The sequence below is a fragment of the Erpetoichthys calabaricus genome, chromosome 8 (genome assembly GCF_900747795.2).
Source record: "Erpetoichthys calabaricus chromosome 8, fErpCal1.3, whole genome shotgun sequence".
Taxonomy (NCBI): Eukaryota; Metazoa; Chordata; class Cladistia; order Polypteriformes; family Polypteridae; genus Erpetoichthys; species Erpetoichthys calabaricus.
Window position 1 is genome coordinate 58,323,026 of NC_041401.2, and position 25,624 is coordinate 58,348,649.

Genomic DNA, 25,624 nt, shown 5'->3' on the forward strand with positions numbered 1-25,624 from the left:
CTTTGATTCTTGGCTTAGTTATTATCTATTGTGAAATGAGCAGACTCGACACACTTAAAAAGGTTTGGGGCAGTCACCCATATATTATCCCTGGCTGCAATGGGTTTTGAGAGAAAGACAGTAGTGTCTTTGATGGAGTCCAAACAAGAACTGATGAATAGTTGTTAAGATGGCGGCTTTAAATGCCAAGACCGGAAGTGATGTGTGTGAACCGGAAGTGACCTCCTTCTGACGTCATAACCAGAAGTGACATTCTTCTAGTTGCCAGAACCGGAAGTGACATCTTTAGGGATGAGTTAGACAGGTTTTCCCATGTTTGGTCTGTAGAGATAACAGAAGAAGGTTTAGTGCACCCCGCCACCTCCTGGCCTGGTGTGGAATTACCCTCACTTGGTCCATACAGCTTCCTCCTACTCGCACGTGTATGACACTATGTACATTGTCATATTATCTGTGGTTTTTTCAATATTTTCCCCACATCCCACAATGTGTGGACGTAATTCTAACTGGTGACTCTAAATTACTGGTGTATGAGTAACTGTTGAAATCTGCATGATTGTTCCAAATGGTATCACATCCAGTCTTGGGCCTGATGACATCAGCACTGGCTCTTTCAAGGTTGTTCGGATCAGTTCTTTAAAGAAGATTCATAATCAACTACAAATTCCAAGGATCTTATCTGCTATGTTTTATTCCATCTAAGAGTACGAACACTTTTAATTTCCCATTAAAGCTTGTAGCAAAGAGGTATTTTCCATTAATTTCAGGTCACAGTTCATGGAATAAGTAGCAGGAGAGATCATATATGGATGCATGACCTGACGTTGGTGAACACTGACTGCTGTCAGCCAGAAGATGCACTGATGCAGTTGCCATGGCTGGAAATGACTGCAGTCAACCAGCATCCCTAAGTGAAGCTCGTTTTCATCTTCATTCCATGCACAACAGATTAGAGAAGTGTTCAATGCCTAGACGTAGTGATCATATTGGACTTTGTGGACTAAAATATCTATCTTGCCACAGTGGTATATTGGCAATTAGCTTGATATACAAATAAGGCACCAAAGGTCAGTTTACAGTTGGAGGGGTGCTCATTTTTCACTATGCTTTAAAAGCCAATAACTGTCAGTGCTAGAGGTCAATGAGTTGGCGTGTATTGTTGGCATAAATACAGAATATACATTCACATGCTATTGGCAAGTTTCATTTATGATTAGCCATTAGACATTGATGAAATTTGTGGGAAATATATGAATTGTAGCATGCTAAAAATGCATACATTACTTTTGCTTTTCACACCTAAAACATATTTTTTAATGTCATTATTGAGAAAAATAACTAAGCTCAGGAATAACAAACACAATAGATAAATGGTTAAATGGATGGTTGAAGCAGTGTAATGGCTGGGGAGACATGGCTTTATTGCTTTCTTGCAACTGTATTTTTGTCTTGACATGCAAGTGAATGGAAATCATTGCTATGTTAAATGTGGCTGTCATTATAAATCATGTTTGAGCAGGGTCATATGTTAGGAAGTAATGAAGACGTGGAGTGGCTATCCTCTGCTCACATTTACTCTAGCCGCTGTGAACCAACTGGAGGAAAAACAGCGATTAATCAAATCTTGACATGGCTTTGCAAATGAAAGTAAATCAAAGACATTACTTCCAGCATTATCCTATTTCATTGTGGACACAGCCACAGCCTAAATGCAGTGTGTGAAATACCCCGTGGTAATCAGGGGGGATTCCATTAATGCTCCATTGTTGACTGAACAATGAAATCTTACTCTGGCACTGTGGACAATACAGTTAGCTATATGGAATGCAGTTCCTCAGATATGAATATCATAAGTCAACTAATCACATCACAGAGATACGCAAACTGCATACACAAGCTACTTGGTACTTCTGATCAGCATCATGCAGAAGAGACACTTATTAGGAGAAATATGGATGCTGTGTGTATAAAACAGTCTAACTGATATTTCATCAGGCAGGTTAAGATATTTGGCTCTGTGAACCAATTTTCCCCTACAAACAGATTAGAGCTGCAGCTCGAGTAAAGGCAATGTTACGCTTTTCCAGTTATTGTCAGTCACAACCTTCATTTACATAATCTTCGTGATTCAGAGGCAGTAGGCAGCATGCTACTGTTCATCAAATCACCTAATGTGACATGTCCAACTACTCACTTTTCTACTAGCCTACAACTCACTCTGATAAAGTCCAAGTCAAAGGAGCAGGCTCTGTGTGCATGAGAGCTACCAAACAATGAATTCTCATCCTGAAGTACAATACATAGAATGTAACTACGAGGAATAAGGACCATATACGTTTTGAACCTTGCAAACAGAAGAGCGACTCGTCTGTCTTATACACAACAAACATGAGTCTTCTTCTTCTTGTTTCGGCTGCTCCTGTTAGGGGTTGCCACAACGGATCACCTTGTTCTATATCTTCCTGCCTTCTGCTTCTTGCTCTGTTACACCCACCACCTGCATATCCTCTCTCAGCACATCCATAAACCTTCTCTTAGGCCTTCATCTTTTCCTTTTTCCTGGCAGCTCTATCCTTAACATCCTTCTCCCAATATACTCCGCATCTCTCCTCTGCACATGTCTAAACCAATGCAATCTCAACTCTCTGGCTTTGTCTCCCAAGTTGAGCTGACCCTCTAACGTACTCATTTCTAATCCTATCCATCTTCGTCACACCCAGTGCAAATCTTAGCATCTTTAACTCTGCTACCTCCAGTTCTGACTCCTGCTTTCTGGTCAGTGCCACCATCTCCAACCCATATAACATAGCTGGTCTCACTACCGTCCTGTAGACCTTCCCTTTCACTCTTGCTGATACCCGTCTGTCACAAATCACTCCTGACACTCTTCTCCATCCATTCCACCTTGCCTGCACTCTCTTTTTCACCTCTCTTCCACAATCCCCATTACTCTGTACTGTTGATCCCAAGTATTCAAACTCATCCATCTTCGCCAACTCTACTCCCAGCATCCTCACCATTTCACTGACCTTTACACCATTCACACATGTGTATTCTGTCTTGGTCCTATTCACCTTCATTCCTCTCCTCTCCAGAGCATATCTCCACTTCTCCAGGGTCTCCTTAACGTGCTCCCTACTTTCGCTACAGATCACAATGTCATCAGCAAGCATCATAGTCCACAGGGACTCCTGTCTACTCTCGTCTGTCAACCTGTCCATCACCATTGCAAATAAGAAAGGGCTCAGAGCCAATCCCTGATGTAATCCCACCTCCATGAAAAAAAACAAGAGTAGAATGGAAAAAAGAAAGAAACATGACTGTGGCTGAGCTCGACATACCTATTAACATGTGAACTCTTCGTACAGTGCAAACTCCATCAGGCAGTACATTATTGGCTGCGATAAAATAGGGTGAACATGACTGCGTGGGGAAGTAGACACGGGCAGCGATTTCCGATCATTTAAATTTACCTGGTCTGGTGATCAGTGACTGCGATTGGTAAATCTGAGTTACCCCATGATTAGAAATCGTGTAATGTGACATTGGCTTTAGCTAATAGCATAGGAAGCAGAACCAAATCATTTTGAGGACAGTGCAGTGTATTCCTTCAACATGAATACAGTCAGTATCCGCAGTCTCCATTAGTTTCTGCTATCCATTGTCGAACTTCTCAACTTTACTAAGACCAAGACAATCGCTAAGGCCTGTATGGAGCTCCTATTTATGCCTTTCTTATCATTAGCCTACACCCTCAGAATTCCTTCAAGGCTTGTCAAACGACCTGCTTCTCCACACTGCTGAAAGGGTTGCTGTCTCTCCAAGCCTCTCAGCCTTCTAACCCTTCTAACCCTGCCCTGCCTGTGAAGAGCAGTCCACAATCTGCTAAACACCTTCTTGCAAACCCATTAATGGACACCAAATGATTTGTAGCACCATCACTTTTTAAAATTATTTTGAGATTGTCCATTATGTTGATTTTCAGGTTTTCATGTGATCCAAAGGTTTGAGTAGTGGATCCCAGATCCCCCCCTGAATCCCCCATATTTGGCACTTTGTCAAAATCACATCCAGACGATTTTCTCTTTTTGACAAATGTTAAGGCACAGCACGATGGCACAGTGATTAGCCTTGTTGACTTTAGAATCTTTGGTTCAAACTGTGACCCGGTCTCTCACTTTCTTCCCATGTCTGCATTCTTTGGGTACCCTGATTTCCAACCAAACATGTGCACATATGTATGCAAGATGCCCTTATGCCCTGTGCAAGGGTGGTTTCCATTTTGCACCCAGCACTGTAGAAATTGGTACCGTCATCCCTCATTTGGATGTTGCAAATTAAAAAATAAGTGGAACTAGAGTGTTGTACCGTGTTAGCCATTATGGATGTAGTGAGAAGTCAAGCAAAAAGACACCTTTTATTGGCTAACTAAAAATATTACAATATGCAAGCCTTCAAGGCTACTCAGGCCCCTTCTTCAGGCAAAATGTAATGGGTCAATAAATAGTACAAACTGGACAGTTTTCAAAACTACAGTTTAGAAATTCATATTTCTGCTGTTCATTATGGGCTTTTGTTATGAATGTGGTTCTCTTCTCTATAGGAATCATTACATTATCACCCTGGGGTGGTCTGCTTAATGCTTCTGGTATAGGATTCACCCTGAATCAGGGTAATCATGCTTGAAAATCTTTTAATAAAAAAAATATATAAAATATTTAATCAACTACTTTAGTTTTTATTGGCTGGGCCTTATTGTTTTCTAATTAATCTTTTTGAAAATGAATACATAACCAGCCTTTCAGCTGAAACTGGGGCTTATGGTATGTTAAGTCCTCCTGGGAAGTGATGTCTTCCTTTTGCAAATTTCATTTCCAAACCAAGCCCATATGTATGTAAATACACACCAGCAAGTTCACAAGTAGGAAATCATGGACAGATGAAGTTAGAATATTTTAATATGGGAGCTTTTTTTTCCTGAAGATGAGATTACAGTACCATCTGCATGAGGTGGCTGGTGCCTTTGAAAAGAGGGGAGGAAGTAGAGACGAGTTTGTGTGATATGAGTGTGGCAACAAGCAGATGAAGCACAATGTGCAGTTCTTATTTTCAGAGACCAGAGTGAGGACAGGACACTACATAATAAGACCAGATATTGGAAAAGCAACTGAAGACTTGATTGACTTGAAGAGATTGGTGTTTGAATTTATTGAGCAGACCCTCTAAATACCAAATGGAAAACAAGAAGATTAAACTGTGATGAACTTAAAGAAATGTCCATGGAGCAGCCTTTGGCCATTGTATGTTCATCTAAGCACATCAGGGTCATGTGGAACAGAGCTTCAGTTGTGAAAATAAAAATATAAAGCATGATGATTATTCTGTGGTGGGCTGGCGCCCTGCCCGGGGTTTGTTTCCTGCCTTGCGCCCTGTGTTGGCTGGGTTTGGCTCCAGCAGACCCCCGTGACGCTGTAGTTAGGATATAGCGGGTTGGATAATGGATGGATGGATGATGATTATTATTTCGTAATTGTCTCATGAGTTTAAGTACTTGGGATCAACAGTACAAAGTAATGGGGATTGTGGAAGAGAGGTGAAAAAGAGAGTGCAGGCAGGGTGGAATGGGTGGAGAAGATTGTCAGGAGTAATTTGTGACAGATGGGTATCAGCAAGAGTGAAAGGGAAGGTCTACAGGATGGTAGTGAGACCGGCTATGTTATATGGGTTGGAGATGGTGGCACTGACCGGAAAGCAGGAGACAGAGCTGGAGGTAGCAGAGTTAAAGATGCTAAGATTTGCACTGGATGTGATGAGGATGGATAGGATATGAGTACATTAGAGGGTCAGCTCAAGTTGGGAGACAAAGCCAGAGAGGTGAGATTACGTTGGTTTGGACATGTGCAGAGGAGAGATGCTGGGTATATTGGGAGAAGGATGTTAAGGATGGAGCTGCCAGGCAAGAGAAAAAGAGGAAGGCCTAAGAGAAGGTTTATGGATGTGGTGAGAGAGGACATGCAGGTGATAGGTGTAACAGAGCAGGATGCAGAGGACAGGAAGATATGGAAGAAGATGATTCGCTGTGGCAACCCCTAATGGAAGCAGCCGAAAGATGAAGAAGAAGAATTGTCTCACATATTTCATATTCAAGATTGTGCTTAGACCACATTAAAAAAATCAAAAGAAAAAGAAAATAACACCAACTATAAATGGTCACCTTAAGGCTGATTCATTTTAAATGATCCCTGCTGTTCTTTACATTAATCAATCTTTGTTTTATATTGTGTCCTCCTCACAGCACTCTATCACACAGTGGTTTTGCAAAGCACAAAAAAGATTTACTGTGTTACTAATGTAAACACATTACCTGAGGATTAAAGTTCTTCTCCATAATATTCTGACTAAATAATCATCTCTCCATCCATATTTTGAACACACATATCCATTGTTTGTTCCTGGGCCTAAGGCATCAGGCACAGGTCTGGACCAACCCTGAATAGGATGTCAGTCCAGAGCAGAACAAAGCTGGACACACCCAATGCATTATGTGCCATGTCTTACAAGGCTGGTTTTCAGAGCTGCACAGATGAAGTGTGGGTGTGTGCTGCTCAGTGCCAAGAGGTCTACACGGTGCCCAGTACAGTAGGTGGCCCATCACGTTGTTCATTAAAACCTAGGGCAAAAAAGTAAGGACATTTGACTATTTACAGATCTAGTGTAATAATATGGAGGCCTACAAAAGATGTCACTGATAAAACTCTCATATGACTCTGGTTTTCATCATACATCTTAAAGACTTACGGGTTAGGCCAGGGGTCCTCAGTGACGGTCCTGGAGGGGCACAGTGACTGCAGGTTTTTCTTCCAACTAGTTTCCTAATTAGAACTCTGTCCTTGGTGATAATGAAACTCGGTATTTAACTGTTTGGCTTGTTAGTTCTTTTATTAAATGAAGAGAAATTTTAATTGCACTGTAGAGTTTCAGAACTGATTTACAAGAACCAGAACAGATTTAAACTTAATGGTCCTTCCAGTTTACCTCCCATTTATTTCTAAACATTTTTAACATAGATACTTTGTGATGCATATGCACAGGTTTAAAGGGAGGCATGTTAGCTGGAGAGCTGCTGGTTTATTGGTTATCTGCATTTCATTATTAACTAATGTCTGGTTAAGAAAGCAGGCAACATTTAAAACTTAAATGTAGCTGCTATAAAGACTAAATAGGCAATTAGTTAGTTAGTTAGTAGTTTATTTATATAGTGCCCTTCACAGACAAAAGGTCCCTGAACAGCAATAAAATATAAATAGAACAGTTAAAATAAAACCAATAAAATAATAAATAAACAAACAGGAACTACTCAGCACTGAACTAAAAGGCCTTTTTAAAAAGAAATGTTTTCATTTGTTCTTTAAAAAGAATCAACACTCCGCTGCACGCAGACTATAAGGCAGGCTATTCCGTAGTCTTGGTGCCACAGACTGAAAGGCACAATCCCTACGGGTTTTTATCCGAGTGCGTGGGACAACATAAAGGTCCTGTTGCCCAGATCTAAGAGTCCGACGACCAGTATAACGTTAGAGCAGGCTGGGTTAGGTACTCAGGAGCTTGTCCATACAAAATGAATGAATTAAAATGAATTCTATAAAAACACTGGGAGCCAGTGCAGTGTGTGCAAGATGGGAGTGATATGATCACTCCGGCTAGCGTGAGTTAGGAGCCTGGCAGCTGCATATTAGACTAACTGAAGACATGAGAGAGAGGTCTTGCTCAAACCCATAAAGAGCATTACAGTAATCAAGTTGTGAGGAAATAAAAGAATGAAGAAGCATCTCCAATTCTGACTTTGAAACAGCATTTCTTAGTTTAGAAAGATTTCTTAAATGAAAGAAACACGAGCGGGCTGACTAATCTTACATATTCATCACACGTCAATTAAGGGTTCTGAATTGTATCAGGCAAGGTAGCTAAAATTAAGCCCAAAAAATCATATTGCTTTAGTAGTCCATATAGGGGTTCAAATTAAGAAAATGGTTGAAGTGAAAACCTGCAGCCACTGTGGACCTCCAGGACTGTAACTGAGGACCTCTGATCTACAAGCAACTAAAATTTGTCTTTATGAATGAAAGCGCTAACAAGGCATAGAGTTAAAAACCAAGTTTCATTATCAGCAGGGACTGGGTTCTAATTAGGAAACTGGCAGGAATGAAAACCTGTAGCTACAGCAGCCCTCCAGGACTGTGATTCCGGACCCCTGGGTTAGGCCATTTGGTGATTTTTGATTGGTCTAGTTTGAGCACTGCTGACCTATCCATGGTGAGTGCTGCTTTATACCTGAGGCTTCAGACCAGGCACCAGCCCCTATGACACTGAAATAGACAAAGGGCAAACAGATAAGGGGTTTTAACATTTGTGATAAAGTAGGTTCAAGTAATTCAAGGTATTTTCTACTAAATGCATTTTTGTCTGTTTTTAATGTTGGTGGGCTTGTCATGTCTTTCCTCCTGGGAGTGGCTCTCACTGATCAGCACATAATACCACAATTTATTCCAGCACATAAGGAAAAAGCAGACTGAAGATCAAAGGATATAACCTTACATTCCTTGAATCGAGGCTCTGTTATTGTATTTTGTGGATTCTAAATATAGAAAAATCATTTGAGCTTTTTGATCCCAGCCAAACAGCTAATGTGTCTTTTGGATGGCCAGCCTCCCAGTCTATATGCTCTTGATGCATCATTGTTTCATTTGTGATATTTATTATTAGCATTTAAGCTACAAATCCCTTCCTGAATGAATCAGCTTTTAACCAACAATAAAATAATCTATACTCCACCACGCGGTTTCCATTAAATTGCTCAGTTCTTGTCTTGGCCTCAGTAGGAATAACTTAGATACTGGTTTTTAAAGGCTTATGTGAACAAATGGAACATGATACTCAAATTAAGGAGCCTTTCACTGACATACTGCACTCTGAAAGGGCAATTTGAAATCTTCTTAATGAAATGACTCATTTGTGTGGTTTCAAAGATGGGTGAGCAGCAAAGAAAGATCTAGATTTTAGGGTTATAAAAAATGGAGACCTGATCAGATCATCTGTCATATTAATATTTCACAGTAGAATTCAATTAAATTACTTAAAGACATTTTTTGTGATCAATTTTTTATGAAACAAAATATCAAATTCATGCAATGGAAACAAATAAAAAATCATAAAAATAATCCCCACCTCACACAATGCCCACCCCAAAAACACACACACACACAACCCTGTGTTTGACAGTAAGGAAAAACAAAATGGAAAAGTCAAGAGAGGTGTCTGGTTTGCCCCAAGGGGGTGCACCACACAAGGACCTCAAGAGCAACCAGGGGCATCAGTTCTCCACCCGCCAAACAGCAGCATACTTCTCATCCATAATGGCACTGGAATATCCTCTAAATTGGGATGTGGAGAGTTATAAAAGGACTAAACTAGAACTCCGACTGCTGACATGACAGTGGGTTAGTGCCAGTGGTTACACTCCATCTACTGTAGTCAACTGGGTTATGATGTATTGACATGACAGAGAGTCTGTGCTAGTTATTACAGTTCATCTCCTGTAGTTAACTAGATCACAATCTGCTGACATGATAGCTACTCATTGCATGTTGATAGAGTCCATGCAACCAACTGGATCACAAACTGCTGACATGATAGCAGGTTAGTGCCACTGGTACAGTCCATTTACAGTAGTCAACTGGATCACCATCTGTTGAACATGACAGCAGGTCATTGCCGGGTGGTTAGAGTCCATCTAGCCTCACAGCTCCAGAGCCTTGGGTTCAAATCTCAGCTATTAGTGTTTTTTTAGAGGTATTTTATTAGAGAGTTGGTGGCACCGTGGTTGGCACTGCTGTCTCACAGCTCCAAAGCTCCTGTTTCAAATATCAGCTTCAGCACTACCTCTGTGGATTGGCCACGTTCTTGTTGAATCTTCAAGGGTTTTCCTCCCACATCTCAAAGACAAGCTGGTTAAGTAAAATGGCCATGTTAAACTGGCTCAGTATGTCAGAGTGTGGATATCTACATGTGGATGCCCTTTCATGTACTAGTGCACCCTCCAGTGTCAGTTTCTGCTCTGCACCCAGTTGTGCCAGGATGTTAATTGGTGGCCCCTGAGCCCTAAGATGGATAAGTGGGTCAGAAAATGAATGGATTGCTTTCTTTGACTGAGTGGGCACCTGTCCATTAGTGTACCTGAAGGACTAGTGTCCCATCCAGGTCTGGTCCATGCCACGCACCAGATACTACCTGCAATGTACAGTATATACTGTATACAGAGAGGAAGTATTTTTTACTGTCAAACCCTTTTGGGTTCAGCTTGTAGTAGATTTATTAATATCTGAATGGGATATAAAGATATCATTAAAGGTTTACTTGGATTTCCTTAGACGTGTGTGTGGAAGGGGAAGAGTGGAATGACAGAGAGATCAATATTTAATTTGTCTCATTTGAATTTACTGCAGGAAATATGCTTACCAAACTGCCAATTCTACAAAGAAATCCATCCCAGGTCCCTTTAGCTTTGAGGCAGTGGGTTTGTGGTACAGTGCTGCTAGCCATCATATAGTGCATCCGGAAAGTATTCACAACGCATCACTTTTTCCACATTTTGTTATGTTACAGCCTTATTCCAAAATGGATTAAATTCATTTTTTTCCTCAGAAATCTACACACAACACCCCATAATGACAACGTGAAAAAAGTTTACTTGAGGTTTTTTGCAAATTTATTAAAAATAAAAAAAACTGAGAAATCCCATGTACATAAGTATTCACAGCCTTTGCTCAATACTTTGCCGATGCACCTTTGGCAGCAATTACAGCCTCAAGTCTTGTTGAATATGATGCCACAAGCTTGGCACACCTATCCGTGGCCAGTTTCGCCCATTTCTCTTTGCAGCACCTCTCAAGCTCCATCAGGTTGGATGGTAAGTGTTGGTGCACATCCATTTTAAGATCTCTCCATTGATGTTCAATTGGATTCAAGTCTTGCCTCTGGCTGGGCCACTCAAGGACATTCACAGAGTTGTCCTGAAGCCACTCCTTTGATATCTTGGCTGTGTGCTTAGGGTCGTTGTCCTGCTGAAAGATGAACCGTTACCCCAGTCTGAGGTCAAGAGCGCTCTGGAGCAGGTTTTCATCCAGGATGTCTCTGTACATTGCTGCAGTCATCTTTCCCTTTATCCTGACTAGTCTCCCCAGTCCCTGCCGCTGAAAAAACATCCCCACAGCATGATGCTGCCACCACCATGCTTCACTGCAGGGATGGTATTGGCCTGGTGATGAGCGGTGCCTGGTTTCCTCCAAACATGACGCCTGGCATTCATACCAAAGAGTTCAATCTTTGTCTCATCAGACCAGAGAATTTTCTTTCTCATGGTCTGAGAGTCCTTCAGGTGCCTTTTGGCAAACTCCAGGTGGGCCGCCATGTGCCTTTTACTAAGGAGTGGCTTCTGTCTGGCCACTCTACCATATAGGCCTGATTAGTGGATTGCTGCAGAGATGGTTGTCTTTCTGGAAGGTTCTCCTCTCTCCACAGAGGACCTCTGGAGCTCTGACAGAGTGACCATTGGGTTCTTGGTCACATCCCTGACTAAAGCCCTTCTCCTCCGATCGCTCAGTTTAGATGGAGCTCTAGGAAGAGTCCTGGTGGTTTCGAAAATCTTCCACTTACGGATGATGGAGGCCACTGTGCTCATTGGGACCTTCAAAGCAGCAGAAATTTTTCTGTAACCTTCCCCAGATTTGTGTCTCGAGACAATCCTGTCTCGGAGGTCTACAGACAATTCCTTTGATTTCATGCTTGGTTTGTGCTCTGACATGAACTGTCAACTGTGGGACCTTATATAGACAGGTGTGTGCCTTTCCAAATCATGTCCAGTCAACTGAATTTACCACAGGTGGACTCCAATTAAGCTACAGAAACATCTCAAGGATGATCAGGGGAAACAGGATGCACCTGAGCTCAATTTTAAGCTTCATGGAAAAGGCTGTGAATACTTATGTACATGTGCTTTCTCAATTTTTTTATTTTTAATAAATTTGCAAAAATCTCAAGTAAACTTTTTTCATGTTTTCATTATGGGGTGTTGTGTGTAGAATTCTGAGGAAAAAAATGAATTTAATCCATTTTGGAATAAGGCTGTAACATAACAAAATGTGGAAAAAGTGATGCGCTGTGAATACTTTCCGGATGCACTGTATAACTGTTCATGTAATTACTTTACTGTATATATAATTCTACAATTCAGGATATTAGTCATTAATTTTATGTGGATTAATCTGCTAGAGAAGCCCAGTGGTAGAGTTGGTGGCACTGACGCCTGACAGATTTAGCATCCCACTGCTGGACACTGGAGTCTGCATATTCTACCCATTTCTACCAATGTTTTCCCCCAGGTGTTGTGTGCAGGTTAAGTAAACTTGGCCATGTTTGAGTGTGTGAGTGGTTCTGCAATGGACTGGCAAACTGGTAAGAGCTCTTTGATGCTGGGATAGGATTAGTCATTTCACCCGTCACCATGCTTAAGTGTGTTTGAGATGGTGCTATGTTTATCACTGTCAACTTTTGGATCCTGAACACAGTCTGTGATGTTTGTACATGCACTATATGGCCAAAAGTACTTGGACACCCCTCCAGGTTATTTGAATTCAGGTTTTTGGCTGCACTCATTGTTAACAGATGCATAAAATCAAGCATAAAGCCATTTGATCTCCATTGACAAACATGGCACTGTCCAAGGATGACACCTTTGCCACAAGTCAGTAAAAGACATTTCTGCTCCGCTAGATCAGCTCAGCCATGAAGTGGTTAGACCACACAAACTTACAGAGCGGGGCTGCCAAGTGCTGAAGCGCATCACCTATTCTTTTATGCATCACTCACTACAGAGTTCCAAACTGCTTCTGGAAGCAAGATTCGCATATGAACTATGTGTAGGGAGCTTTAATGAAATGGGTTTTCATGGGCCGAGCAGCAACACACAAGCCTAAAATCACTATGTGCAGTGCCAAACGTCACCCAAAGTGGTGTAAAGCACGTCACCTTTGAACTCTGGAGTAGTGGAAATGTTCTGTGGGGAGATTAATCATGGTTCCAAATCTGGGTTTGGCAGATGCCAGCAGGACAGCACCTTCTGGAATGTATAGTGACTTATTGTAAAGTTTGGTGGAGGTGTGATAATGGTCTGGGGTTTTTTGTCAGGGTTTGGGCTAGGCCTCTTGGTTCCAGTAAAGGGTACTGTTAATGTTACGACATACAAACACATTTAAGATGATTGTGCTCCTCTAACTTCGTGGCAATAGTTTGGGGAAACACTTTTTTCTGTTCTAGCATGACTGTACAAAACCAGGTCGATAAAGACTTGGTTTGACGACTTTAGTGTGGAGGAACTCGAGTGGGCTGCACAAACCTCATCTCTACTAATCACCTTTGAGCTGAATTAGAATGGAGATTACAAGCCAGGTCTTCTTGCCTAACATCAGTATCTGCCTCCACTAATGTAGTTTTGGTTAAATAGGCAAACATTCTCACTGACACAATCCAAAACCTTCCTAGAAGAGTGGAGGCTGGAGGCTGTAATAACCCCAAAGTTGGCCAACTCCATTTTAATGCCCATGGGTTTGAAGTGGGCTGTCCAACAAGCTCATATAGGTGTGATAATCAGTTGTTCACAAACTTTTGGCTGTGTAGTTTAGCTCAGATGGAGTTTCTTTGAGTTCTGAATTTCTTCCACTTCCTCAGACTGTGCATTTTACAGTCATTGGTAATTAAGCTAGGCAGATGTGAATGTATGTAGTTGCATAAATGAGTATGTCAGATGATTAGGTTAGTTCTTGTCCTGCTGAGATGTTGCCAGAACAGAGCTCTCCACATCTGCAGAATTGAGTTAAATAGATGGAAGTTGCACATTACATCCCAACCTATAGTTTTTGTTATCACATCACAGTTTTCATTTAACAGTTACCACAACTTTGTCAAACCTACTAAATGCAGTTCAGGGTTGCCCTGGGCCAGAGCCTACCCTGACAGTATTAGGTTCCAGGAAGGAAACAGCACTAGATGGGGCATCAGACCATTGCAGGTTATTCAACACATCAATGTGAAGTCATTCAACTGGAACAAATCTTGAATCGCCTCTTAAACTTACATACTGTACATGTTATTGAGATATGGGAAGAAACTGAAATGCCTGGAAGACATTTCCTTGTGAATATTGAGAAAAATGATAACAGCTAGGAGGAGAACTGAACCAGATGCTGGAAGTGGTGACTGTTTGTGTCAGTAGGGGGTGCATGCTCCCTGGAGAGTGTATATATAAAGTATATATATATACTGTATAGGTCTCTTTTAGAAACCATGTTGGAAATATTAAAACAAGAGAGATGTGATACAATAGAGAGGATATATTTAACTTGATGTAAAATGCCAACTTCACTCTGAATATATAAAGCAGTGTAATCATGCATACAAATGTAGCTAAAGAGAAGCCATTAGAACAGTGCAATAGTGTTTTAGTTCTACAGTCGGGGGTTTCTTGACAACTGCAGTTTGATCTTTCGTTAGGAGAGGAGGCATGGTTCTTGCACAGAGTTATCATCATCTGTGCCAATGGGGCTTCTGCCTTGAGGTATCCTGACAAACCTTAAGTACCCACACTTTTAGCTTATTTGGTGTGCCATTTGAGATCAATACCATGTATGGATAAGGCGATCTAAGACTCCAATATAGCGTAGTCTTTCACTATCTGTGAACAAGGCATCTGCTCTAATTACTTGAAGTCACTGCCTGAAGGAACTGTTCTTGCTTCAGCTAAAGAAAAATATATGTATGCTAAACATACTTGCGTTTCACAAATCACAATTTCAAAGTTATTTTTCAATTCTGGTTACACTGCTGTATCACTGTGCTACCTGGAATAATGGTAACTCTTTTCAAAACATCATTAAAGTACAGTAAGATAGAAGAAAGAAATTAATGTTAAGTTTTAAACAATAGTCCTGATTTATTTGAAAACGACTATAAAAAAAAGCTAGGACTGGAAAAACTAATTTCTGGACAGCTGTACTTTGTCTAAGTGCAGCAATAGAACTCCTCCAATGTATCATCTGCCTTTATTACAGAAACAATTCTCAATTATTTTAAGTGGGTGTCTATGTGTGTTTTGCTTGTTTAGTAAATTAAAATTGCATTATTTGGTCACGTAAATAAAGAAAGAACAATAATTCTTCTTAATGACAATGCTTGTCGATATACTGAGACTGTTTAATTGTCCATTTTATCTTTTGTGCAGTCATGTTGCAGAGTGATGTGCACTGTTAATTACCCCATGGTTTATGACTCTTGACAGGGTTGCTTGAAAGCAGCACGCGGCTCAAGCCTCACGAAGCTCAGAGGCTACCGAAAGAAAGCATTATGGGTCTCCTGGGCTTCCATTGTTGTCACATTAGTCCTGGCAGTGGCAGCTTTCGGTGAGTATTTGGAAACTTACTAGCTTCTCTGTCAAAATATTTAAACCCCAAAAATATGCTGAAAAGGTGGAGGTGGAATAGTTTTGTGCAATCATCTTACTTTGTTTTCAATTCCAGGACACAGAATCAAGCTTAATGTGTATGTGGGTGATGCTTTATAGCTTTATGCAGCACATGGTCCTTGTATACTCCAGCAGGAAAGTCTGGAAGAACACCAAGTTTAGTAGGCAAAAGAAAACAGGAAGAAATGGGAGTCTTGATCAATTTAGCTGTGGATTTGTCACTGTGAAACTCACTTATTTCTTACCAAGTTATGCTAGTTCTGTTTTCATAAGTAGATTATGGTGTGCTTATATGCTATGCATCAAACTACATTCAGAGAAAACATGTCATTTTAGATTTGATTTGATGTCAGGTAATTTTGAGCTTTTTGTATAAATTAATGAGGATGCATTTAGAATGCACAAGGGATAATTACGGCATTCAATGAAGGATCATTAAAGGGTCATCCTATAGGCAATCTTGTTTTAGGGTATCACACTACAACTGTGAATTGTCAAGGAGGGATGAGCCTTTGAATCATGGCATCTTAAAGGAGGTCTCTGCTGTCTGCTTAACAAGTGTAGAGTATCTACTGCTGGCTCTTGACATGACATTGTGAATGATCTCAGCAATCTGAAGTGACCCTGACATGGACAGGGGCCAATGGACTGAATGGTCACCCCCTGCTTGAGCTAAGTGAGTGTAGAGCCATAAGCCCAACAAAGGTTTGCTAGCAAAGAAAAACTGACAGTGGAGCAGGGACTGGGCTATCCACTCCAGCAGGCACATTTATTTGTTTAGTTCAGGCCCTAGAATGGCTGTTAGGGGTCATCTAGTTACTGTATGTGGACTAGTGCCCAGTTCAGGGGTTGTTTCTTCCTTGCGCAAGCTGCATGCTGGGACGGGCTCTGTGATGGCTGGGTGCCCGCAGCTGGCATTACCTTGTACTAAGACATCTATAGTAATGACTAGGATGGGTAGGGCAATGACGACACAAAATAACAAAGGTTGGTGCCTCAATGTGCTTTTATTCATACAGTGCCCAACAAAATGAATAAGGTGCAGTGCAGTTCTCTCCTTGAAATAAATAATAGTGGAAGTTAAAATCAGTCATCAATAAACATATAAATAAATTCTAATAATGATTTAAATCAAGTATAAAACCAAAGAGATAAAATCTGCTCTTATTTCTTTTCCCCTGAGCTGTAGTTCCTTTTCTTCTTTCTGTCTTCACATCGGGTCACACAGTGGGGATGAATCTTTGCATGCATAATCATCCATTGAAATAGCTTGCGTCTCCCGGCAGCCTCTGTTGATCAACTGCTAGGATGCCCAAGATCATCTCCATCATCCCACCACCATCATTTGGCGTCCGTTAGGATGACTCTCAAAGCCCTTTAGCTGCCCCTGCTCCCTCAATACTCAATACAACCTGCCCTTCCTCTTGCTCCCCACAGGACCACCTCTTGACCCCTGTCCTCCTTGCCTCCTTGTCTTTATACTCCTGATCTCTGCCCTTTTCTTCACAAACTTCCTCTCTTGATTTTCTCTCCCTCTCTCTTTTTAGTTCAATTTTCTCTCTCTTTCTCACACCCATCTCTTCCTTGGTTTTACTCCCTTCTTTCTGATCCTAATCTCTTTTTTCATTCTCTGTCTCTGTCCCGCTCAGGCTCCTTTACACTCTGTGGGTGCAGACCCGGAGAGTGTCAATGAGAAAAACCGCTGAACTGATAGTGTTTGCACGTGAATGTACGATCAGCCAATGTCCCCATTAAACGCTCCAGGGCCACACAGTATTGGAGCAGCACGCACTCCAAACCCACAAGCCCGAGCCACACTGTTTTTCTGTAATAACTCTGCATCATCATGGGCCCCTAATGTGCTTTAAACAAGCTCTGCCTCCCCACAGCCCTGCTCAGGATGAGCGAGTTTGAAAATGGATGAATGGAGGATTGATGAGTAGTTCCCAGGGACGTGCGGTCAGGGGAGGCAGGTGAATCATGGAAAGTGAAAAAATTAATAATAATAACATAAAATTTGTCTACTGGTCTGTGCTATAAATTTGTTTTCTTTATGATTCCAATAATTTTGATCATTTTTATAGTCAAAAATCGCTAATTGGCCTATTTCCTTTTCAAATACAGGGGAGAAACGTGAGGTGCTCTCCCTCACACACTGGGATGATGAATGCAATTGGTGCATACCTGTTGCTGTCTCTCTGTATGTTGCCACTATAATGTTTGTACACCGTGTTTATTATACACCCTGACTTTCCACAGTGTGGCTAATATCTTTAATGAATGTGTGTGGCATATTTAATCTTGATTATAGGACACAAAACCAAGGTGAAAAAGGCACAAGGTGAGGCAGACAGCACTGTGCCGCACTGAAGGGGGTGCATGTGAGCCCAACAGGTGCTTGTTGCTGCTGTTCTTCTACGTAGACGATCTATAAGTTAGTGATATCAGAAAGTCAAGTGCACTGCAGTGGACCATTTATTTTATTTTGTGTTCCTACTGAGTGCTAAAATGGAAGATTAAGATTTTTAAAACTAAAGGAAAATAAGGAGGACTTTTACAAGAAAGTGTCAGAGATTTTCGTGGAGAAGGATAGACACATGGACTTCATTTACAAATAAGGGTAAGACCATAAACGGTTTTCAATTTTATAAAAAATGGGATCAGACTAAGAAAAAAAACAATCCAATATTTAAAAGCTAAATTTTGACCTTAAATAAAATATTCTTTGTTTTTCTTGTTATCCTTTTGTTTAGTAGTCTGTATTAAAATTGATTAAAGCATCAGAAAAAAAAGCGACGAAATATTTCAATTAAGGTCAAAATTGAAATCCGTTTTTTACGTACACCACTCTATACTTTAATTTGAATTGAATGAGTATGAATTGTGGAATTGCAATGGCAAATTTAGAACATATGGAGGGTGCAGAACAAATGTGCTGTCTCCGCTTTCTCTCGCTGCTATAAATGTAATGTTCTTTCTTAGTCAAATATTGTGCCTTACCTGTGTGTGTGTAAAGAATGCTGATGAGATATGAAACATTACCAGTAGTCAATGTGCATGCTATGCTGGCTGCCATTTGAATAGTGAATAAACTACTCTTTTGGGTTCACATATTTGTAAATCTGACTCTGAAGGAGTCAGCGCCTCACCAGCCATGAACCTCACCGCACGTCACTGGTAGTTCCTGTAACCTCTGTTTCCTCCCTACTTATATAATCAGAAGACAAAAGCACCAATGTATTGTGTGCTTGGTGTACTCATATACTAGAATTCCCGGCACAGTGATTTGCCAAGGCAGTTGCTGTCTTGTGCCTTGTGAGGTTCCCTAGTTTGGATTTCAGTTCCAATAAACTTTTTGCATTTGTGATACTGCAGAGTTTTTTCTGAGTTGTTAGGCTACAGGCTCTGAAAAGAGTCCAATTTATACTTGTCATTTTATTTAGGTTTGACTGATATTTAGTGGGAACATAATGGATTTATCAGTTTGGTAAAACAAAAAAAACTTTTGCATAATTAAAGGGCTGTGAGCAACAACAGGCTAGAAGAAAAAATGAAAGAATAAAGGATCCTAGTGATGTGTACTGTTTGGATCAGAATGCGCTACTGTTTGAGAAGGAATGGTTACAAATGGTTACAAATGGTTACAAATAAATCTACCTTCATGTTTCTTTTTGGCAATTTAGAAAAGGAGCGGTCATACACCATACTTCACACCACCATGTTGATACCTACAAGGCCATCAACATGAAGGTGAGGAAGAGATTTGACTATATATGCTCATAATGATCAAAGGGATTTGCATGTCATGTCATTTTCTAACCCTCTTAATCCAATCAGGGTCATGGGACGGGGACTGGGAGCTTATCCCAGCTAGCATAGGGCGCATTGGCAGGGACAAACACTGGACATAGCGCTTGTCCGTCAAAGGGGGAAAAATACAAAGCCACACACCAAACACACACTAGGGCCAATTTCGTGTAGCGTTGTGAATCCTAAATTGATCCTACTATTGATGTGTACTGATGAGGTAAAAGAAACCAAAATAATTAGTTTTGAAGCCACCAGATATTCAAAATAAACAGAGAAATGTGAGTACAGTTCAATATCTGAAGTAAATGGTTACACTTTACTGCAACTTCACATCTGGCACGTTATGTAAGGGCGGTGGTGGGATAGATACAATATAACTGAAGTGACTTGCATCTACAAGCCATGCTGCTACTACTGGTACTTTTGATGAATTGCTACCTTGAAGCCCTGACTATTGAGTATTCCATGGCTTCCCACATGGCTGCTGGTTTTCATTTCTATCAATTTATCACTTCCTGGAGACAGTTAACCTTCTTGTTCAGTTAGACTGATGAGCTTATCTCTCACTGTGTGAAGTTGGGAATACACAGCAGACCATGGTTTGTGTAATAAACAATATTTTCAAGGTGTCTTAAAGGATAAGTCTGGTATTTTTCAAGTCAAAGTTATTTCTTCATTATTGTGATATATATTATTTTGCCATATGTTTTAAAGTGAAGCATATTTTGTATATTAAAAAAATAAGTAACATGCCTTTTATACTGGAGGTGAAGTGTATCAGCTGTGGTGGGCTGGCACCCTGCCCAGGATTTGTTCCTGCCTTGTGCCCTTGTGCTGGCTGGGATTGGCTCCAGCAGACCCCTGTGACCCTGTGTTAGGATTTAGTGGGTTGGACAATGACTGACTGACTGAAGTGTATCAGAGGTTACCATTATTAAGAAATGTCTTAAAATTTAACGAATACATGCATTTTTCAAACAAAAAATGTCACTGACAATTTATCCACCTCTTGAGATTACACATATATTGCACAACAGCATAACCATGTCATTTTAAACAGGGAAAGAAAGCAAAAAGCAAAACAGTGTTGGGATATTCAGCCATTTTACAATGAGGCCAGCTGTGGATTTGACTCTGCCGCTCATCTTCCTCCATGGTGACCTTTCAGCCCCAAGGGTGTGAGTTCACCTTGGAGAGTCATTGTCAAGTGCTGTTATTAAAATTATTGAGTGCTGGTGCCCAGATAGGAATTGTTGTCTTTGTTTGTAGACAACCAGACGATATTAACTGAAAAATTCACATTTACGACTGCTTATATTCTTTCATTATGTGGAAACTCACTTCATTATTTCACAAAGATATTCCCTGCTGCCACTGGACTGACAACACATGCATGGGCTTTAGTGAAAGAGAATATCATAACGACTCAGGGGTGTGAGGGCAGAAGAAAGGAATTAGTCACTTTACACTGACTGCTAGTGAGGTGGCCCTTAAAAGGACTTTTTGATTTCTTTAATGGCTGTTTCCACCACACCGCCCAGATGTCTGGCAGTGACATGCGATTTCAGCTGCTTCTTCCTTTTTTCCTACTCCGCCATGCTCCATTCACCCAGAATCAGAAACAAACCATATGCCACTCTTTCCCCCTGGTCTGCCCTGTCAGCCTCCGCCAGAATCCACATCCGAGTCTTGCCAGTGGCTACGCATCATGGCCAGTGAACTCTAGCAGCCAGGAGACACGTCAAAAGTGCTCTCTATGTGCTGTGTCTGTGCCGCCTACCTACAGATAGGTAGATAGTTGATGACTAATCTTTAGTGGTGCTCTACAGTCTATAAATTCTAAGACTGGGGTCAATGGTCACATAATACTGGTTTTATTCAAATTCCCTTCAATGACAATCCCCTACTTTGTAAGACACACTTCTGCCACCATCAGATAACTGCTAGCGTTTTGTGGAAATTAACTTTTAGCCTCAGTCAAACCTACAAAGATGCCTTTAGATATGACAAAATTATACCCATAATGCTTCTTTTTGAGGTGATAAAGGCAACAAACTGGGCAAAATGTCTGGACAGATGCTGAAGGAACTCCTGGATGTTTTCTTCAGTCCGTGTCATTAATGGAGAAATACTTTTGTTGTCATCTTCAAGAGATTCTCTTCTTTTCTCTGAACACTACATTTAAGTGTTTGGTCGCCATGTGCCTGGTGTTACACCTGAAGTGTTTCACAGAGTAACTGGCAAAATCTGAGGTTGACGAGTAGCTCAAATGTGGTGGCATTTTTCCATTGGCTGATGCACTATGCTCACCTTTCTTTCAGTCTCACTATATGACATCTGAACTGGTGTGGGGAGCCAAATGCTTATCACGTATACAACAGATGACTTGTAAACACAGCAATATCCATGTATTTCTTATAATTGGAAGGGTTTTGAAAATTTTCTGTGTTTGCTTTTATGCTTTTGTATATGTTTTGCATGTGGGGGATCTTCTAGGTTGTAGAGAATTTTATTTTGTCTGTTTTGAAGGGGCTAAACATATTGTAAACTTTGTTGTACAGCCATTTTTTGGACCATTGTTTGTGGTTACTATCCCATTGCCAGGATGGGATGGCTGTAGGTGTGCAGTGTGTGGTGTCTCTGTTTGCCTAGTATGAAGATCACCATTTAGCACTTTCTGGTTGTCCAAGATTGCAAACTGAAAAGCAAACTTTTTAACAGTGTGGAATATGGCCGGCCAGTCAGCCTGGCCAATACCCCCAGGCCACCAGGTGGAGCTCTCCCTGCAGCATGGAGGTGCCCCGAATACCAGCAGGGCAATCATGGACAGTGGAGTTTTCCTTTACAGCCCTGCTGGATACCTTGGGAGCCAACAGAGGACTCTGCAGGGAGGCCCAGGAGACTCTTACGTGCCCTATAACCCGGAAGTACGTCTTAGTCACAGCGACAGGAGGAATGACGTACTTCCGGGATGTAGAAGAGGGACTTTTGATCTGACCTGGAAGTGATAGGAGGTCACGTGGACTGAAGGATCGGAAACACTTCCGGGTCAGGAAATATAAAAGGTCTGTGAGAGATCCCAGTCGTTGAGCTGAGCTGGGTGGAAGGGTGGCAATGCGTCCGGGAGAGTGGAGGATTGATTGTTTATTGAATATTGTTATTGTTTATGAGTAATGAGGAGAGGAGGGTGCTTTGTGCCCATTATTATAATAAAAAGTCAAAATATTGGACTTTTATCTGGTGTGTGGCATTTGATCCGAGGGTTCAAGGGAGCGAGATCGCACCCTATCTGTCACAAACGGACATTTTGATCTTACAGTTTCCTAGCTACTATCCATTGCTTTTCAGTTTTGTTTTTTTTATTTTGGCTTAGGCATTTTTGATTTTTCATTGACTACGTCTCATCTTCTGGTCCCTTATTTCTTGCTCTGCATGTACCCTTGTTGGTAGAACACTACTGACATTTTGAGGACTCGAAGTCTTGAGTTTAAGTGAGTTCTGCCCAGAAATAAATATGTAGGTTGAAGGAATAAGAAATCAGGAGTTAAATATTAATTTTTAGATTACTGGAAAACCTAGATATAGATGTACTGTATGTTATTCAAAAAACACTAAGCAAAAATGTAGTCTACAGCAAGAATCAAACCAGGAACACTAAATCTTAAAATCACATTCAAAGGATTTGTTTTTTTTTTATCTGTAATTTTGGATAAACAGGAAGTGTGTGACATGTGACATCACTGACACAACAGTAAGAAGGTCAGTGCCATCCCTGTGTGGCCATAGCCTGGCAATGATAATTGAACTACTGACAAAATGGTAACGTTATGAAATAATTTCTGCAGTTAGAAAATTAAATGAAAACTGAAATCTAATTAAAGACATGGACTAACAAAACCCTCAAAAGAGTTGAAAAACAAGAGGGGGTAAAGCAAAAACAATTCTTGAAAATTGACATATTATACGCTTGGGTATGTTTTTTCCTTCCGCAATCTAAAAACATGCAATTAGGTTAATTGGTGATTCTAAATTTGCCTGATTTTTGTGAGTTCTTGTTTGTGTGAGTGATTGTGCTCTATGAGGAACGGGTGTTCCGACTCGGGTTGCATCTTGCCTTGCTAGTAACACTGCAATTCTAATGATTGTAAAAATAAATTATTATGATCAGAAAATTAATAAATGGAAGTAATCATTATTATTCATGCAAAACCATGCCATATTACTCTAGGGACTGTCTTCTGGTTGCTAACATACTTCCGACCTGGTCTATTAGGTCAGGTGAACTGAGTAATGTCTGACATACAATCAGTATGAAGTCTGGTTTCACTTCTTTAATTTTTACCTTGCATTTCATTGTGGTTTACAGCTCACCATCATCCATCAGTCCCCTGGCATGCTGCAGTTATTCGATGCATTACTGTTGTGGCGTTCAAATCAAAATGAATGAATCATCTGGTTGAGTCAAGGCTGCGAGTGATCTGGCATAATACAATATCTATTTTATACGCCCAGGGTCACATGTGTTATACAGCCAGTGTGCCGTGACATTGATGCACTTTTTGGAGTGTCGACTTAGTACTCTGGTTGTTCCTACTCAGATGATGCTATCAGACACTGGACATCTTGAAAACATAAAAATTAAATAATCCCCCCACCCCACCTTTGCATCAACCACATTGTTATGCACATTGTGCTTTTTTTCTCTTTAGTTTTGACTGAAGAATCATTGAGCCAAAGCAGATCCACAATTGTATACTTCTTTTGAGGTCATGAAATTGCCCCATAAAATTAAAGTTTGCAGACTAAAAGTTTTTATTATCCATCCGTCCAGTTTGTAAACTCACCTTTTCCTGGGTTGTGGATTAACCAAGCACTGGGAACAAAGCAGGAAACAATCCCTGGACAGGGCGCTCATCTCTCATAAGGTGAACTCACTCCCATGCACACAAGGGCCAATTTGGCAATGCCAATTGACTTAACCTTCATGTCTTTGGACTGTAGAGGAAACCAACATAGGGCAAACTCCACTCTGGGAAGACCTGAGACATAAACGTTGGTCTCCTTACTGTCAGGGAGCATGCATTGCACCACCGTGATGTCCATCTTTAATCATAACAGCGCAATAAACTAGTGAGGTAAGCAGGTAAAAGTAATAACAGTACTGTGCTGTTCTGCCACATTTAGGGTTGGTTCTAGCCCTGAGGTCACTTTGGCCAAGTTAGGCTAAGACAACCTACTGTATGATGTCCTCTTTAGCAGGTCCAGAAGTGATTTAAAAAAATAGATAGTAATCACTCAGCTGAGATGTTCACCATATAAGCAGTCCCTAAACAGCTGTGTGAATGCAGTATTACTCTCTTTTTGTTTAGAGAAGGTAGGTAAACTCACTTGGGATCCATCACCCTCTCAAGTCTAAAACTGAGATTTTATTAAACGTAAGAGAATCTCTCAGGGCTGGAGTAATGCAGTGAATTCATCAGTTGCTTTAATTCACAAAAAGGGAAGAGAAAAATAATCTTGTTACTGAATTAAAAGCAAAAACAAAGTGAAGATGGCAATTCTAGATCTCTCTCCTCAGAAAAATTGGAAATAGAAATGTAGAGGCTGCTTGGATCCAGTGAATGTGTGAATAGCACTGCCTCCCACTACACTTCTACCAATGAGACAGAATTGGCACTGCGTTTCCTAAGCTACACAAATATCCTGTTATCACATGAAAAAAAAAACAATTTTGCAAAAGAACATTATATATGAGTTTATTATACACGGCTCCCCAATAATGGTAGTGACAGAAAAAATCCTTTACTGACATCTAAAGTTGATCTGTTAGTAGTGTGAAGGACATTGTGAGTGTCATTAAATGCGTCTTTAGGTCACAAACTTTATTAGTGCTGTCTGAATACATGCCTGTGTTAACTTGAACTGGTTTGGTTGTCCTCCATTGACTAATGTCTATTGAAAATGAAATAACAATCAACTGGTCAAGGTACAAAGTGTCTTTGTGCTTTTCTGCTTTTTCATCTTTATTCTTTCATGGCCTGGATGCTATGCAGCAAACCAAGAGCACGGCTCATATTTCTCAACTTGAGATTGGAAGGCAGCTTGAGGCATGGGGGCTTTAGGCAATAACGGTTTCTATTACAAACTAACAGAGCAATTATTTCTTACTGAAAAATGTGAGCATTATAAATACCCTGCAAAATAAATTAATATATACATAAATAAAGGAAAATTCATCTATAA

The 25,624-nt window shown here is 40.7% G+C and overlaps 1 protein-coding gene across 1 annotated transcript in view; it reads left to right on the top strand.

Annotated features, from left to right (window-relative positions):
• The window catches only part of tmem163a (transmembrane protein 163a), a 341,502-nt gene that overhangs the window by 6,933 nt on the left and 308,945 nt on the right, over positions 1-25,624 (top strand). The window contains 2 exon segments of the mRNA XM_028806568.2: positions 15,389-15,432; positions 15,434-15,509. Coding sequence (XP_028662401.2) covers positions 15,389-15,432; positions 15,434-15,509 — 120 coding nt within the window.